Source organism: Culex pipiens, chromosome 2 (genome assembly GCF_016801865.2).
Source record: "Culex pipiens pallens isolate TS chromosome 2, TS_CPP_V2, whole genome shotgun sequence".
NCBI classification, from domain to species: domain Eukaryota; kingdom Metazoa; phylum Arthropoda; class Insecta; order Diptera; family Culicidae; genus Culex; species Culex pipiens.
In genome coordinates, this window is record NC_068938.1 from 53698664 (window position 1) to 53714997 (window position 16334).

The following is a 16334-nucleotide window of genomic DNA, read 5'->3' on the forward strand; positions in this document are numbered from 1 at the left end:
TTTTCAGGAGTCGGAGTCCCTACACGGAGAGACCGTGCCCAGAAATTTTAACAATTAAAATTGTTGATTTTACTTTCGTTAATTTTAACAAAAACGTACTTGTTACTGCCAATATTCCGTTAGAATAACTAAAATTTGGTATTAATTTAATAACCTGTTTGTTGAAAATGCTAGAGGCAAAAAGCTAACAGATTTCCCGAACTCGAATGAACGTGCTCGACTGTTAGCTTTGGTTTTAGGAAAATCAAAAATTTTGTTGGTTGAATATAATTTACATTTGGTTGAATATTTAAAAGATGAACTTGGGTTTGTTTACGTCTGTCATTTGAAGTCAGGATTCGAACGAGAGCGGTCGATTTGTTGAGTTTGTGTTGTTAATTATGAAGTGAGAGGATGTGAAAGGTGAAACTTACACTATTTAGCTAATGTTGAAGTGGCACATCAAAGTGTTGCAACTGGGGAGGTGGAATTGGTGAGTAGGTTTGTTGATGATTTCTTTGCAGGTGATAAACTATGAAGAGCAAGAGGACGATTTGCCATGAGGACCTCCAATGCGAGTGAGTTGAACATGTTAGAAGAATGTTTGATGGAACGAGAGGGCAATAGAAGGGAAATGCGGGCCGACTCTTCACGGATAGAGCAGCCCGGGCAAATTTAACAAAATGTTGGTTAATCCAAGTAAGTATGGGTTTATTTTTGCACAATAATTTATCTAATGTGATTCTTATTAGAAAACTGAATCATTAAAAAGCTTCGTGCTTACGACGGATAAAATCTTAATGAACCATTATTTTTTTTCCAGAATCATCAATTATAAAATACATAGAAATGCCATGTGTAACCAACATAAACAACATACAAAATAGAGATGAAGTAAAATATAAAAAAAAATAAAAATATATAAAATATATAAAAGAAGATAATTATTATCTTGAAAGTTTTGTTGCAATACGACTGCTCAATAAACTGGTAAGTAAAACTCAAAATATTTTTTTCAGGAATCGAAGTACGTTGAATAAATTGAATCAAATGCAATGAAAGTTTGTTGCCAAAAGTAATGGTTAAATTAATGCAACTTTGGTAAGTAGCATTATTGATATTTCTTCTTTCCTCAATATAATTTCATTTATTTACGTTCCTTTTTTCAGTTTATAGCCGAAATTAAGAATTTTGTATTAAATTACTAATACATTTCACATGTCTATTTGCAGCAAAAGGTTCACTTTAGTGAAAATTCTGTTTCCAACCACAAGAAAAATAACTAAACCTGAGACCATTGTAGATGATGATGACTTATCGGATGATTTCACAGTGATGGTAAGTGGATACAACACTTAAAAATATAAGCTTAAAACTTGGTGAAAATTTTGCTCGATTTCTATTTTTCAGGAATTCATGTTAAATTAAACATCTTTTTTAAACATGTTTAACAAAATTTTTAATATGGTTTTTCATTATTTTTAGTTTAATGCAACGTATTTTTTTAAAACATTAATCAAACTTTACATGTTTTATAACAACAGTTAAAAAAAAGTTTTGTTTTGATGCTTTTAACAGTAACTTAACAACTTCATGCAAAAAAAAACAAATTAGTACAAAACGTTAAATTTTTAGGCAGAATAAATGCGAAAATAAAAACACTCAGCATTAATTTGTGAGGCATTATTACAAAATTTACTGCAAATTCAATAAAAATATCGCTAACAATTGCTAGTTATTGACTACATGTACGAATATTTTTCTGAATTCAAGTAAGACAATAGTTAAAATATAGCTAGAAATTCGGCCCAGCCTATATCGTTAGATAATTAAAGAAAATATATATCAACACTTACATAAATTATGTCTTATTAAGAAATGTTTTGTTATAAAATACTAATAATTTGCTGCATGCAAAAATATTTCGGTTGATACAACGAAAAAAAAATTGTTGAAAAAAAGTTAAAAACATTTCCCAGCCAGTCTTCAACAGAATATTCCACAATATTTCAGCTGAAAACAAGAAATTTTTAGTTAATTTTCTGAAAAAAATATTCTAGCAGTCGACTGCTAGAATTTTTTTTCGGCCATTTAACCAACAAAAATGGCAATTCCAAGTATTTTTTTAGTTAATTTTAATTATCAGTGGTCAGCAATTTCGGGTTAACAAAATCAACAATCGATTGTTAAAAAAAAGCTGTGTAAAAAATTAACCCATACTTTTAGTTAAATTAACCAAGATTTTCTTAGATTTGCCCCGGCCGGTCTCTCCGTGTAAGTCATCCGAAGCTGGAGTCAGAAGTGTCAAAAAAGCTGGAAGGCTGGAGTCGAATTTTTGATAAATTTTCAGAAGCCTGAGACGGAGTCGCCTCAGAAGTGACCCGGCCTTTTTAATTTCTAATATTTTTATGCATTGTGATAATAATGATAAAAATAAAACAAAAACAATTGTTGGGCAATTTTCGAATTTCGTTAGGGTGGTCCCATACACTTTTCCATTGAAATAAGAGATTTCCAAACTCAGATTATCCCTGGGATTTTTTCAGCGTTTATAGCGCTAGACCTCCCCTTTCGAATGCAATCTGGCGCTTAAAAATTGGCCTGTGCTTTTCCGAGATATTTGAATTTTAAAATTTCAAACCTTAAATGGCTGTAACTTTTGACCCTTAAGTCCAAATTGATTTGTTAAAAAACGAAAATGTTTGTTAAAGAGCTCTAAAAGTGGCTCTAAAACTTAACCCTGAGTTGTTACGTTAAAAAAACTGATTTTTGAAGGCTTGCTCAGATACTTTTTCAAAATTTGGTTGTAGAAGGCAAAGATTGCGATATAAAATTTCCAGTGTCTTCGACAAAGTTGCTTGAATTGGAAAGCTCAACAACTTATCAAAAGAAAAAAAATCCAACAATATTTCTGCAAAGATGAAACATCACGCTAATCGTGAACCACCCTAATTTTCAATCAAGCCAAAAGTTGCCCCTTCCATTTGCAATAACTCTTTTGAAGTCACGACAGCTTCAGAACGGCAATTTCTCAGTGGAATTGGAATACAAAAAGTGTACCTGCATATAAATTGAAATATTTTCGGAACATTCAATAAAATTATGAATTTTGCTCAAAATATAATATTTTCTGGAAAACAAATCTGATGAAATCTGAAAATAAGAGTTTTTTTTCCAATGCTCATTAAAGATCTAAAATTAATTGAAAATTTGATTTTTGGCGAATTTTTAGATCTAATTCCGCCTAGAGGCTGGGTTGGGTTGTACAGGTAAATCAAGGGGAAAAAATACACATCCATGAAATTTTCTGATCACAAATTTAAATTTTAATTTTATTTTCTTCCACATTTGGAAAGTGCTAAAAACTAACTTTTTGTAATTTTGGGAATTCAACTTATATATTTTTTTTATTTGGCTTCCCTAAGGGAGCGTTCATTTTAGGTAGATCGAATGGCAAAAGGTCGAAAGACATAAATTCGAATGGAAAAAAGGTCGAAAGTGGACAAGGTCGAACAGACGAAACGTCGATAGGACAAAGAGTCAATTGTGAAAAAATTAAACGTATAATAAAAGTAATTATAAACTTCAAAAATATTCTTAAAAATTGATTGTAGTAATGTATTTGTGAGTTTTTTTCAAACGTTTAAAAATCGAGTTCAATAATTTGTTTTAAGTATTTTTTTTTTCAAACAACTTTCTCTTGTTTTACGTAATGGTTTTTGTGATTTTTTTTTCATTCTTTCAAATATGAGCGGTTATTTTTTTAAAAAAAGTTCAACTTCTGACATATTTTATTTTATTTTTAAAAACAACTTATTCTTGTTTGTCGTATAATTTTTGTGTGTTTTTCCAACATGAGCAGTTCTTTGACAAAAAAAATTAGACTTCTAAAATATTTTGGAAGTTTATTTTCATTTTAAAAAATAACCTGTTCTTGATTGCCATAAGACTGGTACAAATTTTATTTTAAGTTTGTGTCTCCCCCCCCCCCCCTCCCCCCTTCAAAACTGGCCCAAAAAATCAGGGGGCAAACATTTTTTTCCAAAAAACTTGAAAATTTCAATGTAAATTTAGGTGCAATCAGCTAAAATCAATTAAAAATGCATTCCCCCGCATTTAGAATTAATTTTAGCATGTTTGGGTTGATTTAAAAATCTTTTGAATTTTTGAAAATTTTCGATGCTTAAATCTTACATATTTTGTAAACTAATGATTGCAAAACAACTGAACTAGTGTAAATATGCACAGTGGGAAAAATGGACCCAAAAAATTACCGCAACATGATTCCGCGCAAACCATCGATTGCTATACACCAAAAGCTTCGTTTTTGCACCAGGAACAATAATCCGATGAAAAATCGCACTGCACGGATCGTTGGCCGGAGTACAGGCCACCGGAAGATCCGGATTTTTGGAAAAAGTGTCAGATTTATCCAATTGTGAACTGATAAGCTTTCTTCTACCATGAATAGTCATGCAAAACAATCCTAGAATAATATTAAATACCATATGACCCATCGGAACCGGTTCCACCGATCTCCGGTGGCCACATCCGGAACCGCATTAGGAAACAGCGTAAACTAGTCATGCGACGTATCAAACTTCTTGATTTTGTGTGCAATTTTTCATCGGATTATTGTTCCTGGTGCAAAAACGAAACTTTTGGTGTATAGCAATCGATGGTTTGCGCGAAAGCATGTTGCGGTAATTTTTTGGGCCATTTTTCCCACTGTGCTTGTTATTTCAATATTTACATTTTTTTTATTTTTTTGCATTTAGGCTTCATTATAAGATTTTTTTTTGTAAAATTTATAAATTCGACCTTTTGTCCTTTCGACGTTTTGTCTATTCGACCTTTCGTCCACTGTTGACCTTTTGTCCATTCACCCATTTGTCCATTCGACCTTTTGTCAATTCGACCTTATGACTTTAGACCTTTTGTCATGCATTCGTCCATAAGCTGGCAGCTGTACACACTTTTTTTTATCGAATTCGGTAGTTGAAAAATCGGTGAAGTTTAGATCGGTAAAACCATCTGTCAAAATGAACAAAATTTAACCGAAAATACGATGATTAAAATAAAATATAAAAATTACATATTTTTACCTATTATGGACCCACTTTTCCTATAGTGGATCCGGGTCCATAATCCGAAATAATGTTTTGATGGATTGTCTGGGTCTATTTTTATTTTGCTAAATTGTTCTCTTCATAACCAACAACTTTGCTGAAAACACATAATTGATCAGCAAATCCCTTTCCAAAAAGGTACTGAATTTCAAATATTCACAACCCATGTTAGTAAACAGCTGCCAAAGTTATACAGAGTCTTGTAGGGATGAACCAATGATGTAAAATGCCATTACCACAATTTTTGTATTCCAATAAAAAAAATACAAATAAAATCCCTTTCCGGGTTTCGTGAACAATTATAGTTGAAAATAAAACTCTTAAATCCTTTAAAAATAATAACCTCGATATTCCACAAAATCATTTTCTACAGTGCTCCTCCGCATGCCACTCTGTTTGCACTGGATATGCTAAGTACGTCACCGAAGTGCAGAATAAATTGTTTCTGCCAGTCGAGCGTCATAATGCGATTCACCACCGAATATTCATTAAATAATGACTGATGGCGCTAGAGAGCACTTTCGAACCATTTCCCCACCCACCATCCAAATAAGCAACAGCATTCTCGTCAGCAGAGTAATCGAGTTGAATTATAATCGAAATAATTAAGTTTTCTGCTTAAATTCGTATTTATTGCTGCGCCGAGCGATTGTTCACTTGTTCAATCAATTGAATAAATTCCCAAAACTGTTCGGGAATAATAATGACAAGGTGATCAACATCAAATAAATTTACTCAGCTATGACGAGTCGCCTGTACGCGTTCAAGTTCAGAAACTTGAATCCCCAGGTAAATCACGCTGTCCAGCCGACGACATGTTGTTACTTGAGCACCACTTTTTTGATTCGTTTGCGAGAATGTTTACTCACTCGTGAATGTATAGCCACTGCAGTGTGTAGAGCACTAGCAAGTGCACAACACACTAAGTATGTGCCAGTAAATAGGTAGACATACTAACCGATGGTGTAAAGTAGAAAATGTTGTAACTAAAGCTGCCCGGAACGGAACTCGAGTGGCAAAGCCCGGTTGTGGACTAGCCTTGTGTTTTATTTGGTTTGAAGAATGGTTTAGTCATGTTTTTGTTACGTTTGATGTTTTTTAAAACACATATTTATAAAAAAAAAACATTTAAAAAAAACAAAAAATCGTATTTAATCAAAATATTAAATTAATTCGTGTTATAATAAATTAGAAATTACCTACGGCAATATAATGCCGTTGTTGATATTCTTTAGTATGAGTGAATAATCTAATCGCCGATAATGGACGATAACCAAACGATAACTATTTTTTTTAATCTTTCTAAAATCGACTTAATTCAACCAAATCGTGTTAAATTTTCATTACTTTTACCAGGAATATATTTTTTTGCAAATGTAGTAAGTTTCAAAGTATAAATACTCAAAATTGTTCACAAAATACCGTAGTTTTTCGGAAGTACTCAAATTTTAAAAAATTCCAATACAAAATCGAAATTTTGTATGCTTTTTTCACTTCATTGGATTTTTTTGTTGTTAAAAACTAAAATTTTCACAAAATAACACATTTTTTTTTTCAAAAGAACTCAATTTGTTTAAAATTGCAATATGGGTATCAAAAGAAGCGAAATGTTGTATGCTTTTGCCTTTATAAGAGTTTTTTTTAGGAAAATGCTAAAAATTTGGCATGCTTCAAACATACATTAAAATTTTGTATGCTTCATAAAAATGTTTGCTTCGTTTGATACCCATACATATTATAGAAATTTAGGTATTTAAAAAATGATATTTTGTAAATAATGTGATTTACAATAAAAAACAAACAATAGAATAAAAATGCATTCAAAATTTTGCTTCTTTGCGAATTTTGAAAATTTGAGTAATTTTGAAAAATACAGTATTGTGTGAAAATTAGAATGTTTCATAAAAAAACTCTAATAACCTGAAAATACATTTCCAATTTCGCTCCGTTTGATGCCCATATTGATATGCCATATATCAAATTTCGCTACATTCGATACCCACATTTCAAATCATAAAATTTTAGTATTTTTGAAAAAATACGGTATTTTGATACAATTTTAATATAATAAAATAATAAAGTTTATACTAAAATCTAATAAAGTTAAAAAGCATACAAAATTTTCGCTTTGTTTGATACTTACACCCAAACGAAAAATATATCTCAAAATCTGCAACAGTGGATTTGCTGCAGAAAATGTTATATTTTATTACATTTTTTGCAGCAAGCCCATAGATCATTTTTGCCCGCGTGTAAACACGTCAGCGATCTGCAGTTCTCACCAACACATAGAATGCTGGCGCGTCCCCGAGCAACACTCTAGAGAGAACATTATGATCGCGCACTGTCCCTCACCATTCATCAAGCGTCCATGGCGCGGTGGTAGCGTGTCGGATCAGCAACCTAGAAGTTGATGGTTCAATCCTCGTTCTGTTAAGATTTTTTTCTGCAATACAATCAATCTGCCGTCAGTAATGTCGATAATTGTCGGTAACGGGCAAAAATGTCATACCCCTATTTCGCAAAAAATGCATGAGGACAGTTTTCATGCAGATTCTGATATACTTTCATGCCGCCATGTATCACAATCATTCGACCGCCGGTTGGGTGTATATTGCAAATTATGGAAATTTTGGAACTTTAAAAAAATTTAGATAGATTTTCAAAATGAGTTATGAGTATGAGTCCATTATCGGCGATAAGATCATCACCGATAGAATTATCGAAATAACGATAGATTTTTCGTTATCGTTATCGAGTCTCGATAATTTTATCGTTAACAACCTTGGTTTATAATTGCATATGAGCAAAGGAAGTTTTTAGAAAGTATTACTAGAACAAAAAATATCTAATTAATTTCGGTATTGCCAAAGTTGAGAATAGTTGAAGAAATTGTTACCAAAATCGAGTGTTTCTGAAAACGGGATAACACTGTACTTTTGGATATTTTAACAACAGATTGTTTTGGGAAAAAATTGGAGGAACAAATCTATAAATAAAATTTGTAGTATGAATTTGTAATGTATCGAAAATAAATTAAAGCTCTTGGCAATTTTTTATGTGTGAAATTGAATTTGCACTTAAAAAGCACTTCTGTAAAATTTGGAAAAAATGAGCAATTTTCGAGTTGGAACGATATTTACATTTTTAAGGATTTAAACTAGTTTCCATTCACGTCATCTCTGAAGTAATATAAAAGTAAAAAAAAATCCTAAAAGTTGAAAAAATAAACTTCAACGTTTTCTTTTATTTTCCAAAAAAAAATGTAGGATTGTCAGTGTGTTTTGTGTGTAGAAAACTAAAATCGTCTTTACTGTCAATGTTCACATAAATGTCTTATATGCAAAAACAGCAATATTCTCTACGTTTTTTCATATAAATTTTTCTCAGTTTTTTTTTAACTTAGATGAAACTTTGTCGTCGCATTCCTTATGCCAAAATAAGCCATTAATTTTCCATACAAGTCTCCATACTGGTATGGTCATTCAAAATGAGCATGTGAATAATCGAAAATCTTTATCTTGAGAATACATTATCTGATCACTTTGGAGTTTTGGGCAGTTAAATTCCTTAAATACGTTTCACTTTCAGATTTTTTTTTTTTTTGAGTTTTAGGGGACCAAAACAGAATCTTTACAGCTTGAAATTAAGACGGTGCAAAATTTGGGATCGATGCAATGATTTTTTGAAAAAATATTCAAATTCAAATTCGGTTTTATTGGTGAATAATCAGATACAATAAGTTCTTTTAAGGTACAAAACAGAGTTTTGGAGTTCCTTTCAGCTGTGTGTTACATCATAATCCATATTGGAACAATTGTTGCTTGTAGTTAAGGGGTTACCGAAAGTAAGAAAAAGTTAAGAAAAAAACTTACTAAAATTGCAAGGGAAAGGGGATAGAAATAGAAAAAGCTTAAAACTAGATCACAGTTTTTTATCCTTTATAGATGTGCTTAATCATCAGCTCCCCGAGGGCCAGAAATTGCTCCGCCTTGTTACGGCAGGTCCGAAACCGCGTCATCATCTCCCCCGCTAGAGCAAAGAACTCCGGCAGGGTAAAGAGATCTTCCCCGGTGACTCCTTGCTGGGCCGCATCGCCGCTACCGGCAGCGACCACGCTTGCAAACGACCGCCCCCATCCAGGAGGGAACGCTGGGTTGTCCGCTGGAACCGTACACTGGCCAGCTGCAGGAACGGCTGCGCTCGTACTTCGTTGAGAAGGGTGGGATGCTGCTGCTTTCTTCTTCTTCTTTTCCTGCTCCTCGAGGTAGGACTTTCGCGCGTCGCATCCGCGGTAATTACCGGTATGGTTACCGCCACAGTTCGCGCACTTTACGCGCGGCTTGGTTTGTTCTGCGTTTTCCCCCAAGTCCGCCTTTCGTGGCAGTGCGCACACCTCCGAGAGGTGTGACTCACCGCACTTCACGCAGCGGGGCCGGAGGTTGCAGTTCCGCGAGCCGTGGCCGAATTTCTGGCATCGGTGACATTGCGCTGCGTCCGTCGGATTTTTGGAGTAAAACCGCCAGTTTACCCAAAAACCGTCCAACGCCTTAGTCCGCCGCAGGTCTTGAAGTTTGACGGTGCCGCGATCGAAGTACAACAGGTACAGTGTGTGTGTACCTGTGACTGTTGTCTTCCGCGAGAGGACTTTTATGTCTCGCGGCGTTATTCCGACACCCGAGAGGTGCTCCTTGAGGACGGAGATCGGGCGGTCTTGATACCCCTGCAAGACGACCTTAACAGCGGTCTTCTGCACGGGGTCGAATGTGTAGAACTTGAAGTTTTTACGCTTCAATTTCTCCACAACCAGGTCGAAGTTCTTTTGGTCAAACGTGAACACTTGCACTGACGATTTACCTATTTTGAGGCAGTACACGAGGCCTTCAAGCTGCTCGTCAACATCGTCCGCCAACGTGTCCAAAAGACGAAAATTGGTGGTGGTCGTCGTTCCTTCGGAGTAATTACTTTTTTTGGCGAAATCACTTTCTTCCGTGTACGACCATCGTCGTCGTCGTCGTCGGTAGTGCTACCGTCGGCGTTGTTGTTGTTGCTTTCCTCGTCACTCAGTCTCGCGAACTTGTTACTGGTGGAAATGTTGGCGGATGTTGAAGCGCCATCGGTCGACGGATTGCCGGAAGTAGCTGAACGGAGTCTTATAGGGCTGCGGCCCTGGACACGGTAATTAGGGTGTAATAACTTGGGGTCGAATCCTTTGGCGCACACACTCCCCGGCGCGATGGCGGTCGACGCGGCGTTGGTTTGTTTACCTTTTTGCACACGGCCGGTAGACGAACTTCGCGGGTTTTTCGAGGCCGCACTCGAACTGCCACGGCCACGGCCGGCCCTTGGCATGCTGTTGGAGCAAACTCGCGGCTAATCACGGTAAATTACGGCGAAAAATTTCGAAAAAACGATGGAGCACTGAGCACTTGACTGCTGCTTGCACTCGTGCGTACACGGAGGTGATTGAAAAAATATGTTTTGGAAAGTATCAAACATATGTCATACGAATTGGAATCGAAAATGACTTTTTAACTCTTTCCAAATCTTTTGAAAGAAATGAAAAAAAAAAACAAAAATCTTACGTTTCTTTGATAATAATTTGATAGAAATTAGTGGATTTGTAAAGCTGTATGAATAATTGAGTTATCGCTTTCAAGCTAATTGTTGTAAATATTCATTTTAAACTTCCCTCAAGCAAACCCAGACGCCAAGTCATGCAAAAATTCTGAAGTATTCGGCAAACATTTCTAGTTGCTTCAAAAATACAAACACATGATGCTTCCATTCTCAGCCCCGTCCGCCAAGTCTTGTCAGCTTAAATGTTTCTCCTCCCGGAGGGGTTATGCATACCGGTTGGGTGCTGATCCAAAGAAACAGAATGGCTAATTAAAATGTTAATCCATTCCGGTGTTTACGAAGGTACGGCTGCTGTATGCAAAGCGTTTTACGGTCTGCACGAAGAAAGTAACTTTTGCGTATTTCACCTTCTCGGCTGTTTATGTTCCATTACGGAATCCTGGTTCCGGAGAAAATGGCACGAACCACTTTTGTTTTTGGTCGGTCGGTTGTTTGTCACCTAAATTAGGATAATGACTTTAAAAGAAGTCACTTTAGTCTCTTTACTTAATCGCCTATGAAGTTCAAGCAGCTGTTACAATGACACTTTTTCATACGCAACCTCAACTTGCTCTGTTAAACCACTTAACATTGACCCAAAAGTAGCAAGTTCATTGCAGTGACGATTATCAGTGTGGCCTAGCAAGTCTCTCCAAACGACTCGCAACGAGTTTGAAAAGATGATTGTGTCTTTTCACTTTTTTTTTGCGAGCACTGCTTCGAACTGTCTCTCTTAATTCTAAACCTTAAAAATAAGGATGAATCATGACTTTATGCTCTATCTGCTTCCTCGAGCGACGGATCCAATTCCAAGATTTTGGACAAGTGCGTTTCTGTGACTCTCTGTTCTACACAACAGTCAACTCGACCCGACAGGAATGGTTGGTTGGTTGTTAAGGTCGAGATTAAAAAGAATGTGCCACAGCGGAGTTTATTTTTGCTTTTTTTCATTTTGTTGAAAATTGTCTCCCGTTTGCTGCAAGCCATTTTTTTTCAAAGGAGAGCAGAGGACTTCAGTGGTTGGGAAAGTTAACAGCTGGTTGTAGCATGGAAAATACGTTTTTAAGCGTTTTTGTGATAAGCATGTGGAAAGACATAACATGTTGTTTTGAGGAACCTCAAAGGATTTTTGAAATGTTATTCAAAATGCTCAAGTTGAGAATTAGTGTATTGAAATCTATGGTTTAAAAAAATACAGAATTAAATAATATTTACGACTTTAAGTTTAATTTAAATTCGTAAAATTTTAAGAACCATCTCAAAAGAATTCTACATTTTTGTTTGGAAAAATCATTCTACACGGATAGGAGGTTCATCGTGAGTGTTACGGAAATTTAGTTAAAAGTCTTTAAAAACTAAAGTTGTTTTTAAAACAACGCTGCCGTGCCAACTTGTCGCACGTGCGTTTTGGGCCAAATTGAGTAAAGAACGCCAATTTGTGCAACTCACAATGCCTCATTTTTTGGCCTACACAGATTCCCAAAATTCATTTTCATTCCTGAGATATTCAACAAAAACCGAAAACAACTCCGTGAATTTTTGTCACTTTTCATACGAACCTTCGGTTATAAACCAAAAAAACCTCAAAATACTTTAAATACTAAAAATATTTGAAATACTTAATATTCTTAAGATACTAAAGAAATTTAAAATATATAACATACTTGAAATACCTAAAATTCTAATAATATCTTAAAATTTAATTAATACCGTAAAACGGGGTGATTGATAGCCGGGGTGAATTTTATGACCGGGGTGACTTTGATAGGTTTGAGATTTTTCCGCAAAATGAAAATTACAAATTAAATACGTACGGAATGGTATGGAATCATACTGACCATGGTTGTGAAGTGCCCAAAGTACCTCAAGAAGAAATTTTCATAAAATTTTGCAAAGTTTACAAAGTTAGTTAACTATAATTTAGAAAATTTTGATAAATACCATTATTTTAATCTTCTCAAAGTGTCATGATGTTCTCAATGAACATGATTTTGATCGTAAAACAGAATGCCTTTTCGGATTCTTCGGACAACGATGTACGGAAAAGGTAAAATAAGTTTGTAAATAATGAATATTACGTGTTTTTAAAACATAATTAATATAAAATCTTCAAATTAACAGGTATTTTCAGCAAAACAAATTTCATATAAAATGAGCAAAATATTGATTCGTGCTTCGAATTCAGTTTAAATTGCAATATAAATCGATAATTTTATAAACTAAACTAGTTTTAAAGAATTCCAGACAAAATTTATATTAACAATTTTACCTAAAATTTGAATGTATTTTGTTAAAAAGCTTTTCTCTAAAACTACATCAGCAACCTACATTTGACGTAAAATTCTTAAAATTCTAAAAACTCTTAAAATTTTTAAAATTCTTAAAATTCTTAAAAAAATTTGAAATCTTAAAATTCTTAAAATTCTTAAAATACTTAAAATTTTTAAAATTCTTAAAATTCTTAAAATTCTTAAAATTTAAAATTCTTAAAATTCTTAAAATTCTTAAAATTTTTAAAATTCTTAAAATTCTTAAAATTCTTAAAATTCTTAAAATTCTTAAATTTCTCAAAATTCTAAAATTTCTTAAAATTCTTAAAATTTTTAAAATTCTTTAAATTCTTAAAATTCTTTAAATTCTTAAAATTCTTAAAATTCTTAAAATTCTTAAAATTCTTAAAATTCTTAAAATTCTTAAAATTCTTAAAATTCTTAAAATTCTTAAAATTCTGAAAATTCTTAAAATTCTTAAAATTCTTAAAATTCTTAAAATTCTTAAAATTCTTAAAATTTTTAAAATTTCTTAAAATTCTTAAAATTCTTAAAATTCTTAAAATTCTTAAAATTCTTAAAATTCTTAAAATTCTTAAAATTCTGAAAATTCTTAAAATTCTTAAAATTCTTAAAATTCTTAAAATTCTTAAAATTCTTAAAATTCTTAAAATTCTTAAAATTCTTAAAATTCTTAAAATTCTTAAAATTCTTAAAATTCTTAAAATTCTTAAAATTCTTAAAATTCTTAAAATTCTTAAAATTCTTAAAATTCTTAAAATTCTTAAAATTCTTAAAATTCTTAAAATTCTTAAAATTCTTAAAATTCTTAAAATGCTTAAAATTCTTAAAATTCTTAAAATTCTTAAAATTTTTAAAATTCTTAAAATTCTTAAAATTCTTAAAATTCTTAAAATTCTTAAAATTCTTAAAATTCTTAAAATTATTAAAATTCTTAAAATTTCTAAAATTCTTAAATTCTTAAATTCTTAAAATTTTTAAAATTCTTAAAATTTCTAAAATTCTTAAAATTCTTAAAATTCTTAAAATTCTTAAAATTCTTAAAATTCTTAAAATTCTTAAAATTATTAAAATTCTTAAAATTTCTAAAATTCTTAAATTCTTAAATTCTTAAAATTTTTAAAATTCTTAAAATTTCTAAAATTCTTAAAATTCTTAAAAAAAATTAAATACATACCAAATTTTTACCATATTTTATATGGATGGCGACTGTCCAAGCTCAGTACAACAAAAAAAAGATTCCAAAAAAAGTGTCCACGTGGTTTATGAATGGCCCCTAAAATAATCCAAGAATTTTGTCAAATTGTTTACTAACAGATACCTTTTCGTTTTAGTTTCTGAGAATACTTTAAGTTAAGATTGTCCAGCAAAAATGGCGCAATCAACTTTATTATTCAGATTAGCTCGAAAATGAAAAAAATCTTTAAATTCTTAAAATTCTCAAAATTCTTAAAATTCTTAAAACACATATTTACAAAATTTATACAATATTTGATATGGTTGGCGATTGTCCACGCTCAGTACAAAAAAAAATGAAAAAAAAGTTTCCACGTGATTCTTGAATGGCCCCTTAAAAATAATCCAGCATTTTTTGTTAAATTGTTTCCAAAAAGATATCTTTTTGTTTTAGCTGCTAAGAATACGTTAAATTAAGATTGTCCAGCAAACAATCACGATGCGTAATTAAAAAAAAAGGCGCAATCAACGTAATTATTCAGATTAGCTCGAAAATGAGGATTAAGCTCGTATATTAAGACAATTGCTTTGTCAATTTCCCTAAGCATTTTTAAATAACATAACTGATTAATCACTGTTATTTGATGACATTTTTTTTTGTTTTTGACGGATAATAAAAATAAACTAGTACCTAAATAGTATTTGACATAGAAGTGTTGGGCATTATATTTTTTTTTGTAGATTGCTCTTTTTTATTTTTTGGAATTCACTTTAAAGTTCATCTTCGTTTCATTGTTCAGTTAAACGAAGAACTAAATCGACAAACCTCTCTCTCCCTTCCAGACCAGAGATGACATTATAAAACAACATCAGGCCCTTCACCACCGCCGGCCAGCTAGCCATTTTCGCTCGAGGAGAAGGAAGTTCATGGAAATGCGGCCTTTCGTCCAAGTCTCGGCCCTGCGTCCGCCCGTTCCCGGTTCTTTGGTTTAGAGACCGCCGCCTCCGGGGTGACACCAATAAATTAAAACTTTTTTCCCACAGCGAGCGAGCGAGCGAGTGGTGTTGTTGTTGTTGCCGAGCCAGAGTCAACGAAAGTCAACGCAAAAGGACCACCAGCACCAGTAGAAGGAGGCCCAAGTGAGGGTGGCTCGACATAATGAAATTACAATGGACTGACGGCCAGAAGGAGGGAGAGGCGGGGAGGGTGGCAGTTGAGGCCAACCAAACATGGCAATTTGCCCGTATTCCGCGGCTGCAAATTCCACCGTTCTGCAGCCGGACAAGGCGTGGCTAACTGGCCGATAACGAGGTGCTTATCAGCTAATCGCTAATCTTGAAAGAATTAACCATTTTGTCCTTCCAGATGGTACCTGGCCCGAAGGGGGAAACCCCCTCTTCCGATCCGTCCTCTCCTCCCTGCTGGGGTTTCCACGGTCGATAACAACATGACACTTTGGACCTTCCTTGAAACGACATTCCTTTCCCCTTTCTAGAGTGTAGAACAATTTCGTCCTTTGCTTACCGTGAAAGATGCTTCAGCAATTGATTTTTAATAATAGACACCATTATTCCGCCGGGTCATCGATTCCTGGGGTGGCCTCTTTCACTGATAACACACCACAAACAAAATTAGGGCCAAGGAAAGAAAGAAAATCACTGCCACGCAATGGGGACACACAAAAGAATCTGCTTCGCCACTTCCAGCAGCAATTAGTCACAACTTTTTACACTTTCGCAAGGGAGGAGATGGGACAGTACCGGGTGGGTGAAACATCACCACTTAAACCGTGTAACACATCCCCTCGAACGTTGCTTTTAATCCACCACTTTGAAAAACTTAGCAATAAAAAAAACCCAAAACCAGAAAATCGAAGTTAATTTCGCGAGCGAATTCGACACACGTCCAGCGACGGAGAGAGGTGGTCGAGTTTTGAAGAAAATTTCTGACGTTTCGCGCGTTGTGTTTTGATTCATTTTCGCACTGCGTGACAGCACGCGACACAGGGTGGCTCTTTTGCAAATTTGCGCGGTGTGCATTAATTTCTCAAATTCTTGAATTCTTAAATTCTTAAATTCTTAAATTCATAAATTCTTAAATTCTTAAATTCTTAAATTCTTAAATTCTTAAATTCTTAAA

At 33.6% G+C, this 16334-nt stretch overlaps 1 protein-coding gene across 3 annotated transcripts in view; it reads right to left on the minus strand.

Annotated features, from left to right (window-relative positions):
• LOC120427952 (UHRF1-binding protein 1-like) overlaps positions 1-16129 on the minus strand; it is a 55670-nt gene extending 39541 nt beyond the window's left edge. For all 3 annotated transcript variants that reach the window (XR_005607018.2, XR_005607017.2, XM_039592904.2), the window contains exon 1: positions 15720-16129. Coding sequence is in view for 1 of the 3 variants with exons in the window: in XM_039592904.2 (XP_039448838.1) it covers positions 15720-15763 (44 nt within the window). In the remaining 2 variants the exon portion in view is untranslated. The remainder of the gene's footprint in view (positions 1-15719) is intronic.
• Positions 16130-16334: the final 205 nt, after the last annotated feature.